The sequence below is a fragment of the Leopardus geoffroyi genome, chromosome B4 (genome assembly GCF_018350155.1).
Source record: "Leopardus geoffroyi isolate Oge1 chromosome B4, O.geoffroyi_Oge1_pat1.0, whole genome shotgun sequence".
Taxonomy (NCBI): domain Eukaryota; kingdom Metazoa; phylum Chordata; class Mammalia; order Carnivora; family Felidae; genus Leopardus; species Leopardus geoffroyi.
Window position 1 is genome coordinate 17287752 of NC_059341.1, and position 18326 is coordinate 17306077.

The following is an 18326-nucleotide window of genomic DNA, read 5'->3' on the forward strand; positions in this document are numbered from 1 at the left end:
TTTTGGGTTTTTGTTTTTGTTTTTTGGGTTTGTTGTTGTTGTTCTTAAAGATAGTTTTTGTATTTCAATTTTATAAGGTAAAAATAATTTTAGTCGGTTACTGTTGTTAAATTACACTTTAGCAAAGTTACTGACACATGTTTTGTAACTTGTAATATAAAAATATTTTAGCATAAAATGTCAGTAACAAACTTTTGAATTAAGTTTTCACAATCCAGATTTTTAGTGGATATTCATTTCTTGTATCGTTTACTAACTGGGCGGCGGAGGTGGGGGACTGTAGTGTTGCCTGAATTAAAGAGGAAGCTTCAAAGAAATTTCACATTTCAGTAAAGGCATAATTAAACCTGAACTTTCAGCTTTCCACAAGAGTACATCTCCTTTATTATTCGGAGTCCTTTGGTGGGACATACTTCAAGAGACTAAACATTTAAGACAAATGCTTATGATGGTGTATTCTTCTCTCCTCAAAACTTGAGTTTGGATAGAGTAGGCCAAAGAGAACCCAGTGTGCCACCCATGAATTATCCCATTCATGTCCAGGAATTTATTTATCCTCCAATCAACCTGACCTCCTTAGTTATGCTCATATTAGAAATCGCTTGTAATATAATAGCTGTGTAATATAATAGACTTTTGTGACCTATACTTTTAAGACTGAGCTGTAAGCATTCCATTCTTTAGAATTTAGGAGGGTAGGGCAAAGTTCCTGTTGCCTTTCTATAGTGGTTTCAGTTTTAATCTTACAGGGGGGTGAGGAGTATTTGCAATCTTGATGGCAAAACTGCCAGAGCTGTTATCTTCAAGATGAGACTGAAGCAATTTCCCAGTTACTCAACTGATTAACATCATTTTTTCTAAGTGAATCTTCCACTTAAAGATTCCGCTTCGTACGGTGTTACCTCCATCTTGTCACTTACCTGTATAAATAATTATCGTAGTACCAACAGTTGGGGAAGACTTAAAAATAATAAGTGTGCTTTCAGTTAGAAAGTTGAAATATTTTCATTTTGAAAATACTTCTCTCCTTTGTTTCAGGTTATGCCAAGGTCTAGAGTGGATGACCTCCCGGATTGGTGTGAGATAACTTTTTGCCTGAAAAGAGACTGCTCTATTTATTCTGTGACATGAACATTTTCCTAGTACCTTTGGCTGCTAAGGCAGCAGCATGTTTAATTTATAACAACACAAACCTCTATGAGCAACACTTGAATCAAGTGCAGCTGAACTGGAACATAAAAGATTTTTTCTTAACTTTTTTTTAATGCACTAATCTTCAGTTGGATGAACATAATGTATAACGGTGTTTTCGGCAACATAATTCTTCTGACTGCTGATTCTGATTATTCAATAACTGCCTTGTAAGAAATGTTTGTCATATGTTTAATGTTTTCTGAAGTATTGTAATAACTTTAATGACCAATTTCTTTCATTTCTTGACCACCTCCTTTCCCTACCAGACAATTCCTGGTTTCACAAAGTAGTAGTGGAAATCATCAGGCACTGCTTGCAAAATTAACCAGCACTAAATATTTGCTCCCTCTTTAAACCACTTCTCTTTTGGACAGAACTTATTATAGAGAAAGGAATCAGCCTCGAAGATATATCTGTAAGGAAAATTAACCATCATGAGAACTGCCTTCACAGAAGTTAATTTCACCCAATTATTACAAGTCATGGAATAATTTTAAGCTACTATTAGCATGGAAATTAAGTAGGCTATTTATCTAAAAGAATTAAATTTACTTTTCTGCCTCCAACACGAGATTAGTTTTTGGCTAAAATCTAATCAAGGAAAAATACTTGAAAGCCCAACTTTGATGGTTAATATTTTAGAGGAATCTGATATTTCAAAAATGTCATGCATTATTCAACACATACATTAATTATCGGAAGTTACTAAAGCATACCAGCACTGATATCAAAACAAGACACTTGGAATATATATCTTACTATCAGTGATAAACAAGTGTATTATCAGCAGAAACTTCATCTATTCCATCTGCAAGGGAGAGTGCATCTGCTTGGGGCAGTAGCCAAAGCAGAAGTATAAACATTTCCTTTCTTAAAATTTGAAATTGCGTGTGGATTTTGAACAGTGTTTCTACCACCAGCATTGTATTACGTAGAAAGCCGTACGGCTTTCCGTAAGTCCATCTGAGGTTATAGTGTGATAGGCTTGAAATACTTGCCACCTCTCTTGTTAGTTACCCCTCGTGTTCTAAAACTTTGGTGAATTACAGGAAACTGCTGAATCTAATCCTAGCTTTCAGAGCGTGCCATGAGACCCAACGTCAACACTAACATAAGTTAAAAAGCAGGAAGGAAAAGAGTCCTAATCTATCAAAAGTTCATTGCATATCATTAAAAAGCTTTCCAAGGCAGTGGTCTAATATGAACAGTAATCTAGGGCATACTTAAGAGGGAGGACAAGTATTCTAATTTTGATCCCCTATTTCAAGTGTGGGATTTTGCGATAATGAAAGGGATAAAATGCATCCCTAGAGAATAATACTTCATTTTTGCAGTATTTTTTTTCATGTGGGTCAAAAATAGGATTCAGTGTTGATACGAATATCTAAATACCTATTCAAAAATGGTATTTTAATTTTAATATTTTTTATTGTAAATTGGTTTTAATTTTGCTCTGTTTTCAGGTATACTTGATCTATTATATTTAGTCTAATTTAGTTGAATGTGGTAACATTTTCTATTTAGTGGTAGCACACCCTAGAACTGAAAAATGGCCAGAGGAAAGCTTTCTGGACTTTGGGAACTAGTGGTTTATTAACCTTGTTTTGAACCTTTTTCTTAGTGACTCTATACTGGGTAGAGGATAAATGTTGATTTTAATAAAATCCATAATCCTAGAACATGAGAGGAAAGCAAACATAAATCAATACGGATGCTTTGCGGTATATGTTTGGGGTCAGGAGGAAGTACAAAGATACAATTTACCTGAAGCACACTTTGCCAGAATATCTATCTTGGTTCTAGAGTTTAGCCATAAATTCTGAGGATAATTCTCTTAACTCCATCCTGAGAAAACACATTTAATAGTCCTGTATCCATTCTTCTTGTGAAATTTATCTTCTTATCTCTAATAGGATTGGCTGGCTCAATTTTCTTCTATCAAATTACACGGTTTTGGTGTTTTTTTTTTTTTGTTTTGTTTTGTTTCTATTACCACATCAGCATTATATTGAAAGTGTTTTTAATAGTTGATTGTATTTTGTCAAACATCTAGTATAGATTCAAGTTTGCTATTTAATTTTTTAAAACACAGTTTATTTTCTTTTCTAAATTTTTTAAAAAAGCATTTTGTTAGTGTTGGATCAGAAATGGTTATGTTAGCTGTGTTGAGAATGAAATCAACATCCCACTAGTTTCTGTGGCAATGACTGGGAAAAGTTCAAATAGGAAATTCATGTAAGACTTTTTAAAAGTGTTTTATAGGTTTTCGTTAGATATTTCCTGTTACAGTAATATGAAAACTGATTATCCTTTACTCCAAGAGAATGTTTTGACCCAAGAACTTATCTAATGCTAAAGCATTGATTCTGACATTCTTTGTCAATCACCTGTAAGATACTGTCTGATGAAAAATGTAAATTTGTGATTCGTGCCTTTATTCACACTTTGAGATGAGTTCTCAGTTTTGTACTCTACCTGTTCTTTAGAATGCAGATTAGCAGCTAATTAATTTGACAATGACATAAACTCGAGATTCCCTCTCCCTGCCACCCCTTCAGTTGCCTAGCAAAGTTTCTAGTAAGTAGTGGAAAGCAAAGGACCCACCCACATTGCTTTCAGGAGAATATTCTATATTCTGTTTTTATTTTGAGGATAAAGAAACAGAAGTTTAACAGATCTTTTCAGTATTTTATTAGAACTAAAATGTAACTGCTACCCAAATATGGATTTCTCTTCATTTTGAACATGTCACATTCTTATTTAAACACATGGCTTTCATCGCAGCCCATTTGGGAACTCTTAGAATTAACCGGCCCTTTTATATGGGAATATACTACATAATATGTATTGTTAGTGTAATTTAATTCTTTCAGATCTGAAATGACATATTATCTATTGGAAAACTAATGATTAAATACATAATTTCTGCTTTTACATTCTGTGTTAGTATGCTTAAAAGTAAAATTTTATTCTGTATTCATTAGAGGAAAGATAATAAATCCAAGCTTTGTTGTTAAGAATAATTTTTAAATGGGCACTACCCCTATAGCCATAGTCATTCCGATTAAGCACAAAGTAACTTTTATTTTCTGGAGCATAAGAGAAATTATTTTCCTATGGAAACAGTGAGTGATACAGGCAGTGCTGTAAACAATATTCTCTGAAGAGTTATGGAAAGTCAACAAAGCAAAGAAATTTAAAGAAAACAATAAATCTTTATATTTTTAAAAATCTTTTTGGTGTAGTATCCTAGAACAAATTCTAAATGGAATTGTTTGTGACTAGCACTCTTAATTCTTAACTACGTAACATAAAACTATATCAGTAGAAAGATGTACTGGTATTATCCCTGTAGATGGGTAAGTTCCTGTGACATTTATCTTTGAAGAGCAACTTCATGAGTCTAACTTTTCATCTATGGCTTTGGATCCAAAATATTTCATATGCAGTGCAATTCTAAAGGACCTTTTATATTTTGCTGGCATAAAGTCACTTTGAGATTCCGTCTGATGAGTTGGATCTAGTAGAATATTGTGTTGGCTGTCTAAAGAAGTGGTTTTGAATCTGAATTTGGCCCTTGTGTGTCTCATGACTTTAGACAGTTACTGTTCATGGTCTTTCTATTTTTTTCCCCCCACACTGAGGAACTTAAGCCCACTAAAAAAACTCCACCATATCTTTTGGTTTTAAAGTCCTGAATCCTTAAACACTATATTAAAGTTGAAAAACAAACAAACAAACAAAAATACTAGGAAAGGACCTGAAATATGAAATTAAATTCACTTTTATCTGTGGTTGGATTCCCACCTCATTATCATTTTGTTTAGTTTATGAATACAATCAAATAAAGTAGCAACTAGTCACTGCCGCTCAGCTTCACTAAGCTAATGACAGTGCAGAAGAGAAAATAGGCCATATTGCCAAGGAAATGATTTTAAGCTGCCGATAAAACACCAGTGTGTGTTTAAAATACTCTCTTCTGGAGAATACCTGGCTTTCCTGGCTTTTACTAATTAGAAGTGGTTAGTTTGTTCAGAGTTTATTGGCTTTCGATGCCACCCCAAACTCCAATTCCGTTTGACTTTCCAGTATTGAAAGGATAGTGCAGTCAGGCCGTCAATATTTTACAGACATCTGTATAAATCTGAGAGTAGTTTATATTCAAGGTTAGTTCCTTCAGTAATGTCTGTCTCATCCTTATTTATTTAGTATTACTGTGAAGACTGTAAATCCAAGTCAGCTTCCCAAAATATTTTTTTTAGGAGTGCCAGGTGGCCAAAATTAAATCGAGAAGGTCAAAAAAAAAAATTTTTTTTTCAACTTCTCCATTTTAAAGTAGAAGAAGGACTGTGTTCAAGAGATCCAAAATCAGATACCAAATCATGCAGATGATTTGGTAAAATGTTTGGGAAAAGTTAATTTGGAGGTATCGAGTCATACCTAGAAACGAAGGTCAAAACAGTCGGTAGTAAAGATAAACATGAGGTAGAAAAGTCTTCAAAAGGATATTAAGTAATAGAAAATGTGAATGAAAACAGTGAATTTCCCTCGTTAAGGCACTTAAAATTACTAGAAAGAAAGTACAGTCTTTTACTCTAGAACTAGATCTCTTACTTTTAAAGTGGTCATAGGACCAAAGACTGATGAGATTTTTTAGAATTTGTTCGTGTTTTCAAGTCACATCTTTCTTATTTTTCCTTAAATGATAATCTGCACGGTATCCTAGAAATGGAGAAATAAAAACACCGTGCTGTGCCTATCTTGAAATAGATAACAAAGTTCTAGAAGAATGGAAATGTTCTCCTGCACAAAGTTTGTAATATTTTAATTAAAAAATTACCTCATTTTTCAATCCATAAGGTGCTTTGCTCAAGCTTGTGGGATGCCTCACCCATCAATACCCCCTTCACCCAAACTGTGTTTGAAATATGCAAAGTTCACAATGAAGGGGTAGCATTCCTTGGAGGTTTTGTTTTGTTTTATTCTTATTTGCCGCCAGCAGGGTGAACACGGTTTTGCAGATTCATTAAAGCTCACAGGCCAGTGCTCAGCCAGTACTTGGTTGCATTAAAATCAAGGGCAAGGAAAACCCTAAAATTTGATCGATTATATACTGTGACTATATTTCCACCGGTGTTGGGGAGATATCAAATGACTATCATTTATTTGCGTATTTTGGCCCTATTCACTTGAGGCTATTGTCATTTTAATCCGCTTATATTTTCCCTCAGGAAGTTCAGGGAGTCAACAAGCCTCTTACTTTATTCTCTTGGAGTAAACTGTTCAGTCTAGCTATGACAGTTTTGATTTAAAAAGAAAAGTGTAGCTGCTATTTCATTAAAAGTGTGAAATAAAATGATGGTTATGATTTTTTCCAATTATGTAATAGTTTTAAATTTTACCCTATTTATTGCACAGAGCATGGTTAAAAAAACAACAAAAGCAATTACAACCTTGTTCCTGTATTTCTCCTACTCAGAATATAATGATTATAATCACACATTGCCATCTTAACATAAATTGGTGCTTTAGAGCATTAAAGAGGAAACAGCAGGCCCCGTCTAATACACTTTTTGCCTCAGAAAATAAAACTACTTTAAAGTATATTTATGTTCCCTTCTTAAGGTTTCAGTACAAACTGTTACCCATCAAGCTTCAGGCTTTCTACAAAAGCTGTAACAATATCGGAACTAATCAGCTTGGTCCAACAGGTGGTGTTACTGTTGACAAAAGTCTGAATTGGATCTCTCTGTGGGTGCCACCCTATTGCATAGAGGGCAAAAAAAGAATGTCTTTGACGCCACAACCGTGCTTTTTAATCCCAACCAAGCAACTGAAGTGTATGCTGTCGGTCTAATGTATAGCATCAATAAAATTCAAAGAGCAAACCAATTACTTAATGCATTCACACCATCACTTCTTGCGAATGGTTCAAAGCATGTTCTACTAATGGTGGGGCTGTTTAAAGACATGTTTTAACTTTTTTAATAGCTTCATTACTGTTGTAAAATGCTTCTTTGTATATGTTCAGTTTAGGTTGCTTGGTACTCATGATTTTTTTATTTCTGCAATTATACTGAGTTGCTTGCATGCCTACTCACCCAAGTAAAAAGGATGCTGTTTGCTCTGGAATGTTCATCTTTCAGACAGGTTTTTGGCTCATTTGCAATCATGGTGCAATACATTGTAACGTTCATTTGTTTTCAGTCAACAGTTTTATTTTTATCATAATAAATAATTACTTTTCCAATATGTCACGAACCCGGTGGTTTCCTTTAAAGATGAAAATCTGTTTGAACAATCTTTTTGTTGCGAGAGATAGAAACCCACCTAAGATAATGAAGCAAGGAATTTGTTATAAGGGTGAGAGGTCAGGTTGTGCGTGCTCATGGAACCCAAGGTCAAGGACACAACTGGGTTTTTGAATAGGTTAGGACCAGAGACCCAGGGACCCTGAAGAGAAACCAGAGTCCTTTATCTTCTCCATCTCTTCTTTTTCACTTGTCTCCTAGGCAGTCCACGTGGCAGAAAATGCCTGAATCAAATTGCTCCTGTAGCTCAATCTTTGTACAAGGAAGAAGTCAGATGGTCTTTAGGTTCTTAGTTACGTTGTCCGAAGCCGCCCCCCGTGCTTCTGAGTCAAAATATAACGTGAAGACAGGGTTTGGGACAAAGAGGAGCCATAGCTTTATTGCTTTCTGGGCGAAGGAGGCTGCAGCAGGCTAAGACCTTCCAAAACTGCCAGCCCAGGTGCTGAGGAATTTCACAGAGAAATACAGGATCTAGCCGGTTTCAGCAGGAGTCCGGAACTTGGCTGCCAGGCTTGTAGGTCAGGTGTGCAGGGTGATACGGGGTTCCTCAAACAAGAGGCTAAGAAAGGAAGGGGTGGGGGGCGGAGGAGGGGAAAAAGGTCACTTAGTTGAAAAATCGAGCCTAGCTGAAGCCTTAATGCAGCCATTTGTATTTTTGTTCAAGTTTATGCTTTTAGTGGGTTTCGGATGGTTCACTTCCTTGCATTGGGTCAGTTTCTCCTGGTCTGAACAACCGTGGCTTGGGGGAAGGTAACACTTAGCAGAGACAGGGAATCCCTGAGCTGTTTTAAGGCAGTCCAAGCGGGTGTGTAAGGGTATAAGAGGAAATCTATTTGGTCTTTGTACCGTGGTCCGGAGACAAAACTCAGCCCCTTGGAATTTCCTAAGTGGTTAGAGTGTCTTTTTTTCATTCAGAAGAAGGCTCCTTTGAGCTCATGTTAATGACTCATTATTATGATGATGTTTATTATTATTATTATTATTATTACGTTAGTGACTCAGCTAGATAGGCTGAGTGTAGCTGGTCCAGAGGAAGACCAAATGAATAGAAGGTTGGAACCTGTCTACCCATCAGCCTCTGGGAAGGGAAGCGGATGCTGCTGATGAAACTGGGAAAACTTGAACAAGATTGATAAGCTTCCTGGTTAGTGAACACATCCACATGCCCGGATGGTGGTACACCCGTTATACGGGGACTCTCAGACCTTGCCGTATATACCTCTTCATCTGGCTCTTCTGTATCCTTTATAGTAAACTGGTAACTATAAGTAACTGTTGAGTTCTGTGAGCCACTCTAGCAAATTAAACCCAAGAAAGGGATTTCGGGAACCTCCCCTCTATAGCCAGAGACACAAATGACAATCTGGACTTGGCATCTGAAGTGGGGAGGGAGGGGAAAGTTCAGTTTTGTGAGAGTGAGGCTTTAATCTATGGGATCTGACCCTATCTCCAAGTGGATAGTATCAGAATTGAGCTACGTTGTAAGACACCCAATCAACGTCTGCTAAGAATCGGAGAATTGCTTGGTGATGTTGCAAAAACACATTGGAATGTGTACCCCACTGTGAGGTGTAATTGGAATCTTCCACACATTGTATGTTCTTTAAATTGTGTTCTTATAAAAAAAAAAAATTGAGATGTAATCTAATATTGTGGGACCATACGTCTTCATTATATTCATTAATTAGGTTCCTGAAGGGTAGTGGCTTAACACCCTCCTTTTTTTCAGAGTCCTCTTTGAGAATGTGATGAAAGATATCTACACTGAAAAATTACACCTACATACTCATGTGAAACGTTGGGATCCGGGAATGAACAGCCAAGACTTCTCGAGGCGTCTTTGGTGCAAAAATGGTGGTTTTATTAAAGCACAGGGACAGGACCCATGGGTGGAAAGAGCTGCACTGGGTTTGTGAGAAGTGACTGATTACATACTTTCAAGTTGGAAGGGGGTTAGGGATAGCATAGGTCTCTAAGGAATTTGGAAACAAGGTTTTCAGGACCTTGAGAGGCTAGCTGTTAGGATAAGGTCACTTACTACCGTCTAGTAAACGCTTAGTCACGAGACCCTTTTGTTGTATGTCAGTGGGCCATAAGTTTGGAGGATGATTACTAACATATAGCTTGGGGGGCAGGTAGAGAGAGATAAAGGAAGTTTCCAAAAAAATGAATATATATATATCAGGCTAATGTCAAGCCAAGGTTGCCTTTTGCCTTTAGCAAAGTACTCACATTGAAACTGCCGAGTTCCTAGAGGAAGGTCACCCTGCCTGTCCCAAGTACTTGTCAATGGGCTGCAAAGGAAATTTAATTCTTTTCATGCCTTTGTTCTCCACATCACACACAAGTTACAATTTTGTATAGTGTTAGGAAAGCCTCAGTTTAAGAGTTCTCCTACACTATAGGACTTCATTAGCCAAACATTCCAATTTCTTACGAGAAACACTCAACCTCCATAAGGTTTTATCGTGCCTATTTTTTAACAGCTTTATGCAGGTATAATTAACGCATAAACTAGACATGTTGAGAGTGCACGATATGAAAAACTCATGTGTATACACTCATGACACCATCAAGATAATGAATTCTCTTGATTATTCCTCCAATTTTCCTAGTGTCCTTTGTAATTCCTCGCTTCTGCTCAGATCCCAACGTCCAAGTTTTCTGTTGCTATATTTTGCTTTCATAGAATTTTATAACATCACTCAGCACAATTATTTTGAGATTCACTCATCTCATTGCGTAGATCAACGGCGCATTCCTTTTTCTGCTGAGAAGTATTCCATTGTATAGATGTGCCACAATGTGTCCACTCCCTGTTAGTGGACATTTGTATTGTTTCTAGCTTTTAGCTATTACAAGTGAAGCTGCTAGACCCATAGAACATTCCTATGTAAGTCTCTGTGTAAACATTTGCTTTCATTTCCCTTGGGTAAACCACACAAACTAAGAATGGAATGGCAGGGTCCTACGGTAAGTGTGTGTTGTACTTTTTAGGAAACTGGGACACTTTTTCCAAGTGATTGTCCCTTGGGTTACATTCCCACTGTTAGTGTGTGAGAGGCACAGTTGGTTCACATTCTTGCCAGCCATTGTCCTGGTCACTGATTTTAGACATAAGGGTCTTATCGTAAGTTTAATTTGCATTTCTCTAATGACTGATGAGGACCATCTTTTCATGTGCTTGTTTGCCATCCTTCTATCTTGGTGAAGCGTTTTGTTCAAATCTTTTCTTACTTTTTGATTGGATTTGCTTATGATTTGAGGTTCAAGAGTTGCATAGTTTGCATATAAGCCATTTATTAGATACGTTGTTTAGAGTTGTCTCCCAGTCCGTGGCTTGCTTTTCATCCTCTTAGCGATGCCTTTCTCATGCCATTCCTCATTTATAGATGGCCAAATACGGGGACATCGATAGGGGAGTTCTGGCTAATCACACGGTTAAATTGACTTAACAATCTTCTGTAGCCTCCACATATAATTTGTGTATAGTTTTCTTAATATCCATGTAGCTTTGTCATCACTAGCCCAAGCTTGCTTAGAACATGCTTCATGGGAGTGGAATTTTTTCTTTGTTTTCTAAACAGAAAAGTCTGATGTCAGAGTATAATTTTTAGAAGTATAAAAGTCTTCTGTAACTATATAGTGAGCATCTGTCAAAAATTTTGTTTAAGTCAGTAGTTAGGGAAACAGCAGGCTACAAATCTGATTCAAAGAAGTACACTTCAGAAAAACTTACAGGGGCGCTTGAGTGGCTCAGTCAGTTAAGCGCCTGGCTTCGGCTCAGATCATGATCTCGAGGTCTGTGAGTTCAAGCCCTGCATCAGGCTCTGTGCTGACGGCTTAGAGCCTGGAGCCTGCTTCGGATTCTGTGTCTCCCTCTCTCTCTCCCCTCCCTTGCTCGTGCTCTGTCTCTCTGTCTCTTAAAAATAAACATTAGAAGAACTTACAAACTTACTCGTTTCTACCTGTTTCTGCCTAACTTTATAGCATGAGGGTCCTTCAGCAGACTTGGAGCATGATGCCCTAGGATGACTTTGAAAGGGCATAGTAATCTTTCTGCCTTCTTTCCGAGTCTTGGATAAAATTTTCAAAGCAGGAAATATTTTTTTTCATTTTATGAAAACCCTATCAACGTATGGAATACAAAGTGGACTGCAGGGAAGGGAATCCGACAATCAAGAGACAGCACTTTTCTGGTGAAAAAGTATGAAATCCAGTGTAAATATTGAACTAGTGTTGAACAGCCTCTCTGGTTTGCTATCTCAAAGCCCAGGATGGTTTAAACCAGACTAATTAGGCGGATAATCTCCTGCATCCAATAGCTACGGGGGAACCAAACTAGAGGGCCCTCTGGGCAGTGGCTTGGTAGCTACCCAGGATTTGCCCCAGATTACAGTTGGTTCAGAAAGCTGCCATGTGCTGGCATGAGAGATTGTTTTGGTTCAGGACCCTTTAGCTTGGGAGGCTGGGAAAGGCAGGGGAAAAGATTGTCCCCCCAAGCCTACAAAGAATGCAGCCCTACTGGCAACTGGATTTTAGACCGTAGTTCTGGAATACATGTTCTTGCAAGCCACTAAATCCATGGTAATTTGTTACAGCAGCAGTAGGAAATTATTACAAGACCATATGTGTTTTCCTAAACTATTAAAGATCAGTGAACTAGAGAAAATCTAGCAGAGATTTCACTTAGGAAAAACAATTTGTGGTTTCCGTGGCTATTCCAGACAGAGAAAAACTAGGTATTAAATTAATTTGAGCTTTTTATAAATTTTTAAATCTAATATTTCCTTACAGGTTTAAGTTCAACTTTTTTTTTGTTTCAATTTTATTAGACGTAGTTGACATAAGTTTAAGGCGTACAACATAGTGACTTGACTTACATTGTGTAATGATCACCACAATAGGTTTAGTTAACATCTGTCACTTCATACAGATACAAAAGAAAAAAAGGGAAAACAAGGTTTTTTTCCTTATGATAAGAACTTTTAGGATTTACTCTCTTAGCAACTTTCGAATACACTTTTCACCAGGGTTGATTATAGGTAGATAGTTAACTCTACTTCAAATCTGTCTAAACCTTCCCATGTACTTGGATAATTCTAGTAAATCCAACAAGTGTATTAAATAATAAATCCTAGCTTTCTTAAATATCCACCCTTAGCAAATTTTCTTACAACTTAATTTTTTTTTTAATGTTTATTTTTTTTTTTTTTAATTTTTTTTTTTTTTCAACGTTTATTTATTTTTGGGACAGAGAGAGACAGAGCATGAACGGGGGAGGGGCAGAGAGAGAGGGAGACACAGAATCGGAAACAGGCTCCAGGCTCTGAGCCATCAGCCCAGAGCCTGATGCGGGGCTCGAACTCACGGACCGCGAGATCGTGACCTGGCTGAAGTCGGACGCTTAACCGACTGCGCCACCCAGGCGCCCCTAATGTTTATTTTTGAGAGAGAGAGAAACAGAGCACAAGGAGGGGAGGGGCAGAGAGAGAGGGAAACACAGAATCTGAAACAAGCTCTAGGCTCTGAGCTGTCAGCACAGAGCCTGATGCAGGGTTCAAACCCACAAACTGTGAGATCATGACCTGAGCCGAAGTTGGACACTTAACTAATTGAGCCACCCAGGCACCCCTCTTACAACTTTTTTTTTTTTAATTTACTTATTATTTAATTTACATCCAAGTTAGTTAGCATATAGTGCAACAATGATTTCGGGAGCAGATTCCTTAATGCCCCTTACCCCTTTAGACCATCCCCCTTCCCATAACCCCTCCAGCAACCCTTTGTTTGTTCTCCATATTTAAGTCCTTTATGTTTTGTCCCCCTCACTGTTTTTATATTATTTTTGCTTCCCTTGCCTTATGTTCATCTGTTTTGTATCTTACATTCCACATATGAGTGAAGTCGTATGATATTTATCTTTCTCTAATTTCAGTTAGCATAATACCCTCCAGTTCCATCCACGTAGTTGCAAATGGCAAGATTTCATTCTTTTTGATTGCCAAGTAATACTCCATTGTATCTATATACCACAGCTTCTTTATCCATTCATCCATTGATGGACATTTGGGCTCTTTCCATACTTTGGTCATTGTCCATAGTGCTGCTATGAACACGGGGGTGTGTGTGTCCCTTTGAAACAGCACACCTGTATCCCTTGGATAAATGCCTAGTAGTGCAATTGCTGGGTCGTAGGGTAGTTCTATTTTTAATTTTTTGAGGAACCTCCATATGGTTTTCCAGAGTGGCTGCACCAGCTTGCATTCCCACCCTCTTATTACTTTTTAACTTAAAACCAACAAATCTAAAATCATTCATGTATTTTAAGTTACAATGAATCATAAGGTAGTGTGTTAGATTCTTTAATGTGACAAATATTAAATATTACACATATTCTATATACTAACTGCGCATAAGTTATTCTTAAACCTCACACAAAAGCATCATACTGTGGGTTTGACTCATTTTTTTTTTATGTTTATTTATTTTTGAAAGAGAGAGAGAGAGAGACAGAGTGTGAGCAGGGGAGAGGCAGAGGGAGGGAGACACAGAATCTGAAGCCGGTTCCAGGATCCAAGCTGTCAGCACAGAGCTAGACGTGGGGCTCGAACTCACAGATGGCAAGATTATGACCTGAGCCAAAGTCGGACGCTCAGCCAATTTAGCCACTCAGGTGCCTTTGTGGGTTTGACTTAGTAACCTCCATATATTGATTCTTGGTTTAAAAGAGCCTTTGTTTAGGGGCGCCTGGATGGCTCAGTCGGTTAAGCGTCCGACTTCGGCCCAGGTCATGATCTCACAGTCCGTGAGTTCGAGCCCCGCGTGGGGCTCTGTGCTGACAGCTCAGAGCCTGGAGCCTGCCTCGGATTCTGTGTCTCCCTCTCTCTCCGACCCTCCCCCGTTCATGCTCTGTTTCTCTCTGTCTCAAAAAGAAATAAACGTTAAAAAAATAAAATAAAAGACCCTTTGTTTAAAAAGGACTCTTCCCACTGAGAAAACAATTATGTAGTCCTAAACAAAGTTGACTTCTCACCTTAGTAGGTTGAGATTTTTGAGGGGATTTTGAGACTTAGCTCTGTAGTTATCCAAGAGGATTCTTCTGGCACAGAAACAAATACAAGGTGAATTCTATAATGATAATCTGTCTTCCAAATGGGTTGGTTATTCTGTCATTTCTTTCTAATTAATTACTTTATTTTTTTGGTAGATGACATTGTATGTAACTGGAACTCAGGAAACTTTATACTTGATAGGAATTGCCTAATCTATTTATTGCCTGATCCTATTCGGAATTATTTTAATGTTCTATTTTTATTTTTTTATCATTAAAATTTTTGTTGCATTTATTTATTTATTTTGAGAGAGACAGAGACAGGGTGAGTGGGGGAAGGGCAGAGAGAGAAAGAGAGAATCTCAAGTAGGCTCTATACTGTCAGCGTGGAGCCTAACATGGGGTTCAAACCCCCCAAACTGTGAGATCATGACCTGAGCCGAAACCGAGAGCTGGATACTTAACCGACTTAGCCACCCAGGTGCCCCTTCATAAATAAATAAAGAAACAAACAAAAAAACTTAAATAAATAAGTAAAAAAAAAATAAATAACTTAAAAAAAAAAAAAAGAATGTGTTTGAGAGGATCAGAAAACTGTCATGAGTTAAAGTCACATCTACCATTTTGAACATTCCACATTCCAGACCTTTTGCTAGCCACTCTATTATTTTAACTCATTTTGCTACAACAACCTTAATGAAGGCAAAAGGAAGTAGGTTCTGAGGGGTAAAGTGGCCTGTCCAAAGTCACAAGGTTACTTAGTGGTAGAGCCAGGATTCAAAACAGGTATCTGTCATTCTACAGCTGCTAACTATTATGGAGGAAGTTCTAGAAGCTTAGCACTGTTTTCATTTTCTCCTGTTAATAGAATGAAAGGGAAATGAAAAACTCCCTATAAATACACTTTGCCCAATAAGGAGGCACAGGGGATATGCAGGCATAATGGAAGTCCCCTGGCTAACAAAGACGGTTTGGATTCTGAACAGAGACCCTGTGCTCAGAAGAGGCAGACAGGGCTGGGAGAAGGATTCTCATTCTGCGCGGAATCCGAACTATATGCCTGACTGAGCTAAACAAGAACTCTAAACTCCTCTGCTTAAAAACAAAACAGAAGTAAAAGCAAACAAGCCCAGTGGCGCTTCTCTGAAACCTGTTCTTTTCTGTTCCTTCCTCATCAGCATTATGATTTCCTCGTTTTTGTGAATTTGTAACTTACATAAAGTGCATAAAACAATGGTACAACTTAACAAAGAAAGTGAACGTATATACTCACTACTTGTCAGTGTCTTCTCAGACTGCACAGTGCTCCTCCCTGGAAATGGCCACCTTCATGTGTGTATGGCTTCCACTCCCATTGAACATTGTGGAGACCGTCTTCCGCCTTCAGAGTGAGGGCCTAGGGCTGTAACTGATTCTCCCTGAAAGAGCCCACAGAGCTCCTCAGAGATGGGTACACACATTATTGTGATAGGGAGAAATCGGTCAGGGAAAAAGTTTTGACATTATTTATTTATCTATCTATTTTTTAGAGAGAGAGCGTGCGAGCAAGCGAGCATGAACCGAGGAGGGGCAGAGCGAGGAGGAAACGGAGAATCCGAAGTGGGCTCCACACTGTCAGCACAGGGCCCCACATGGGGCTCGAACTCACACGCCATGAGATCATGACCTGAGTCCAAGTCAGACGCTTAACTGATAGAGCCACCACTACCCCTGTCTCTATTATTCCCTGGATCCTGTCCATAGAGATTGCTCAGATCTGAGCTAATAAGGAAAAACAAAGAGAATCAAAATTCAGCACTGATCAGTGTTCCTGAATGAAATTTTACTGTACTGAAATCCTCAGCAGCAATGGATGTTAATGCCGATGACTTCCAATGACACCAGTGAACCCCCCCCCCACATTAGCAGAGAGGCCCCCGCATTTTTAGTGACTCTCCCTTGGTGATATCTTCCGCTAAGAGACAGATGTTGATGAACTTTCTTGTGGGAGAAACTGAATACCCCTGCTTTTAAAAGGGGAAGAGCAATCTAACTATGTGCCTACAAAGGTGAGAATAAAAAGGTTTTATACTCCAGATTCAGGTAAAAGAGACTGTCCTTTTGCTATAATCCCACAGGTAAGCACAAAACTAAAACCAGTCCCAGTCCATCAATGACAGCCTCACATCAGCATATACACCTCTGACGGTCAGGGATGGTTCAATGCTTTGGAAAATCAGCCAATCAATAACAATCAGTGACCATGCTTCTACTTTGGAGGAACTTGATAAAGAGCCTAAAATTGTCCCAATCTCTGGATTCCATCCAGACAGTATATAAGATAGCCTTATGCTTTGTTCATAGAGGCTAACCCTTATCACAGTGGTTCCCAGTGCCTAGTATTGGCATCACCTAGGAGCTTGTTAGAAACACAGCCCTGTCAAAGTAGAAACTCTGGAGGTCAGGGCCCAGTAATCTGTGCCACTAAGCTCTGTAGGTGACTCTAAGGCATGTTGGAGAACCACCGGCTTGCAAGTCAGATTCTTCCTTGCTTTGGAAGAAATATGTTTCAGATATTGACGGATGACCTCTTCCTTTGACAAAGCGTGACTGTTATTATTTCTGCAGGAAAGGCTGAGAGAGTGGATAGAGGGGAAAGGGGCGGAGCTCATCTTATCAGGGATGGGGGGGGGGTCCTGGAAAGGGAAAAGAAGGGTTGCTCGGTAGTAACGTTAATTGGGAATCCACGTTGAAAGCATGAACGTCAGGCAGCGCAGTCCAAGCTTGCTGGGGTCACTACAGGAGAGAGAGTTAGGCTGGCAGACCCTAGTGTGAGAGCCTGGAAAAGTACGACATCTAGGCTTTGAGGTGATTGTGTATCCCCAGGCTAGTGGTGAGAGTGAATGAGACGCAGACCTTACCCAACAAGTGGAGTGACAGACCCCCTGCGAGTGGGCAAAAGCCTTGTGTATTCCTAGTGAGCAGGCATGACAGAATGTGGGATCTACCCACTGCCGAAAGCAGCCCTTTTCTGTTCTCTTGGGCAGATTTGTTGTGGTTGTCCCTAGTTCCCAGACAGCGTGTTCTCACTGCGTCCTCACACTGTGGGAGCAGTGCAGGAGCTCTCTGGTCTTCCTAACGGGCACAAACTGCAAATCCCATTCCTGGGGCCCCCCAGGTGGCTCCGTCAGTTAAGCATCCAACTCTTGATTTCGGCTCAGGTCATGATCTCGTGGTTCGTGGGATCGAGCCCCATGTCAGGTTCTGTGCTGACAGTGTGGAGCCTGCTTGGGATTCTCTCTCTTCCTCTCTCTCTTTCGGCCCCTCCTCCACTCATGCACCCGAGCCCTCTCTCCCTCAGATAAATAAGCATTAAAAAAGAAAGCACAACTAATCCCATTCCTGAAGGCTCCGCCTTCATGACCTACTCATCTCCCAAAGACCCCACCTCCTTATACCATCACATATGAATTTGGTGAGCGGGGGTGGGGGTGGGGGGAGGACACAAACATTCAGTCTTTAGCACCATCGGTCTTTCCTCTTCCAGGACGGCTAAGTATGGAAGTGCAGGCAGTGTACTGCCCAACTCCAAGAGACGCTGCTGACATGGACCCCTATCCCGTGGGACTTGTCTATCGCCATGGCACTGCTGTCACATGTGGCCTCTTAATTGGTCTTGTACTCAGTCCATTCTTGCCTCCTTTCTCTCTGTCACTCACCGGATCCATAGCAATCCTTCGAAAGCACAAATCTGATTAATTCTCTCTTCTTGAAACTCTTCATAGCTT

General features: G+C 39.1%; 1 protein-coding gene across 1 annotated transcript in view; it reads left to right on the forward strand.

The window, feature by feature from the left end:
• Nucleotides 1-7446, forward strand: part of ARL5B (ADP ribosylation factor like GTPase 5B) — a 30164-nt gene extending 22718 nt beyond the window's left edge. Inside the window, exon 6 of the mRNA XM_045462770.1 lies at nucleotides 1039-7446. Within this exon, the coding sequence (XP_045318726.1) occupies nucleotides 1039-1087 (49 nt within the window). The 3' untranslated portion in view covers nucleotides 1088-7446. The remainder of the gene's footprint in view (nucleotides 1-1038) is intronic.
• The last annotated feature ends 10880 nt before the right edge of the window (nucleotides 7447-18326 follow it).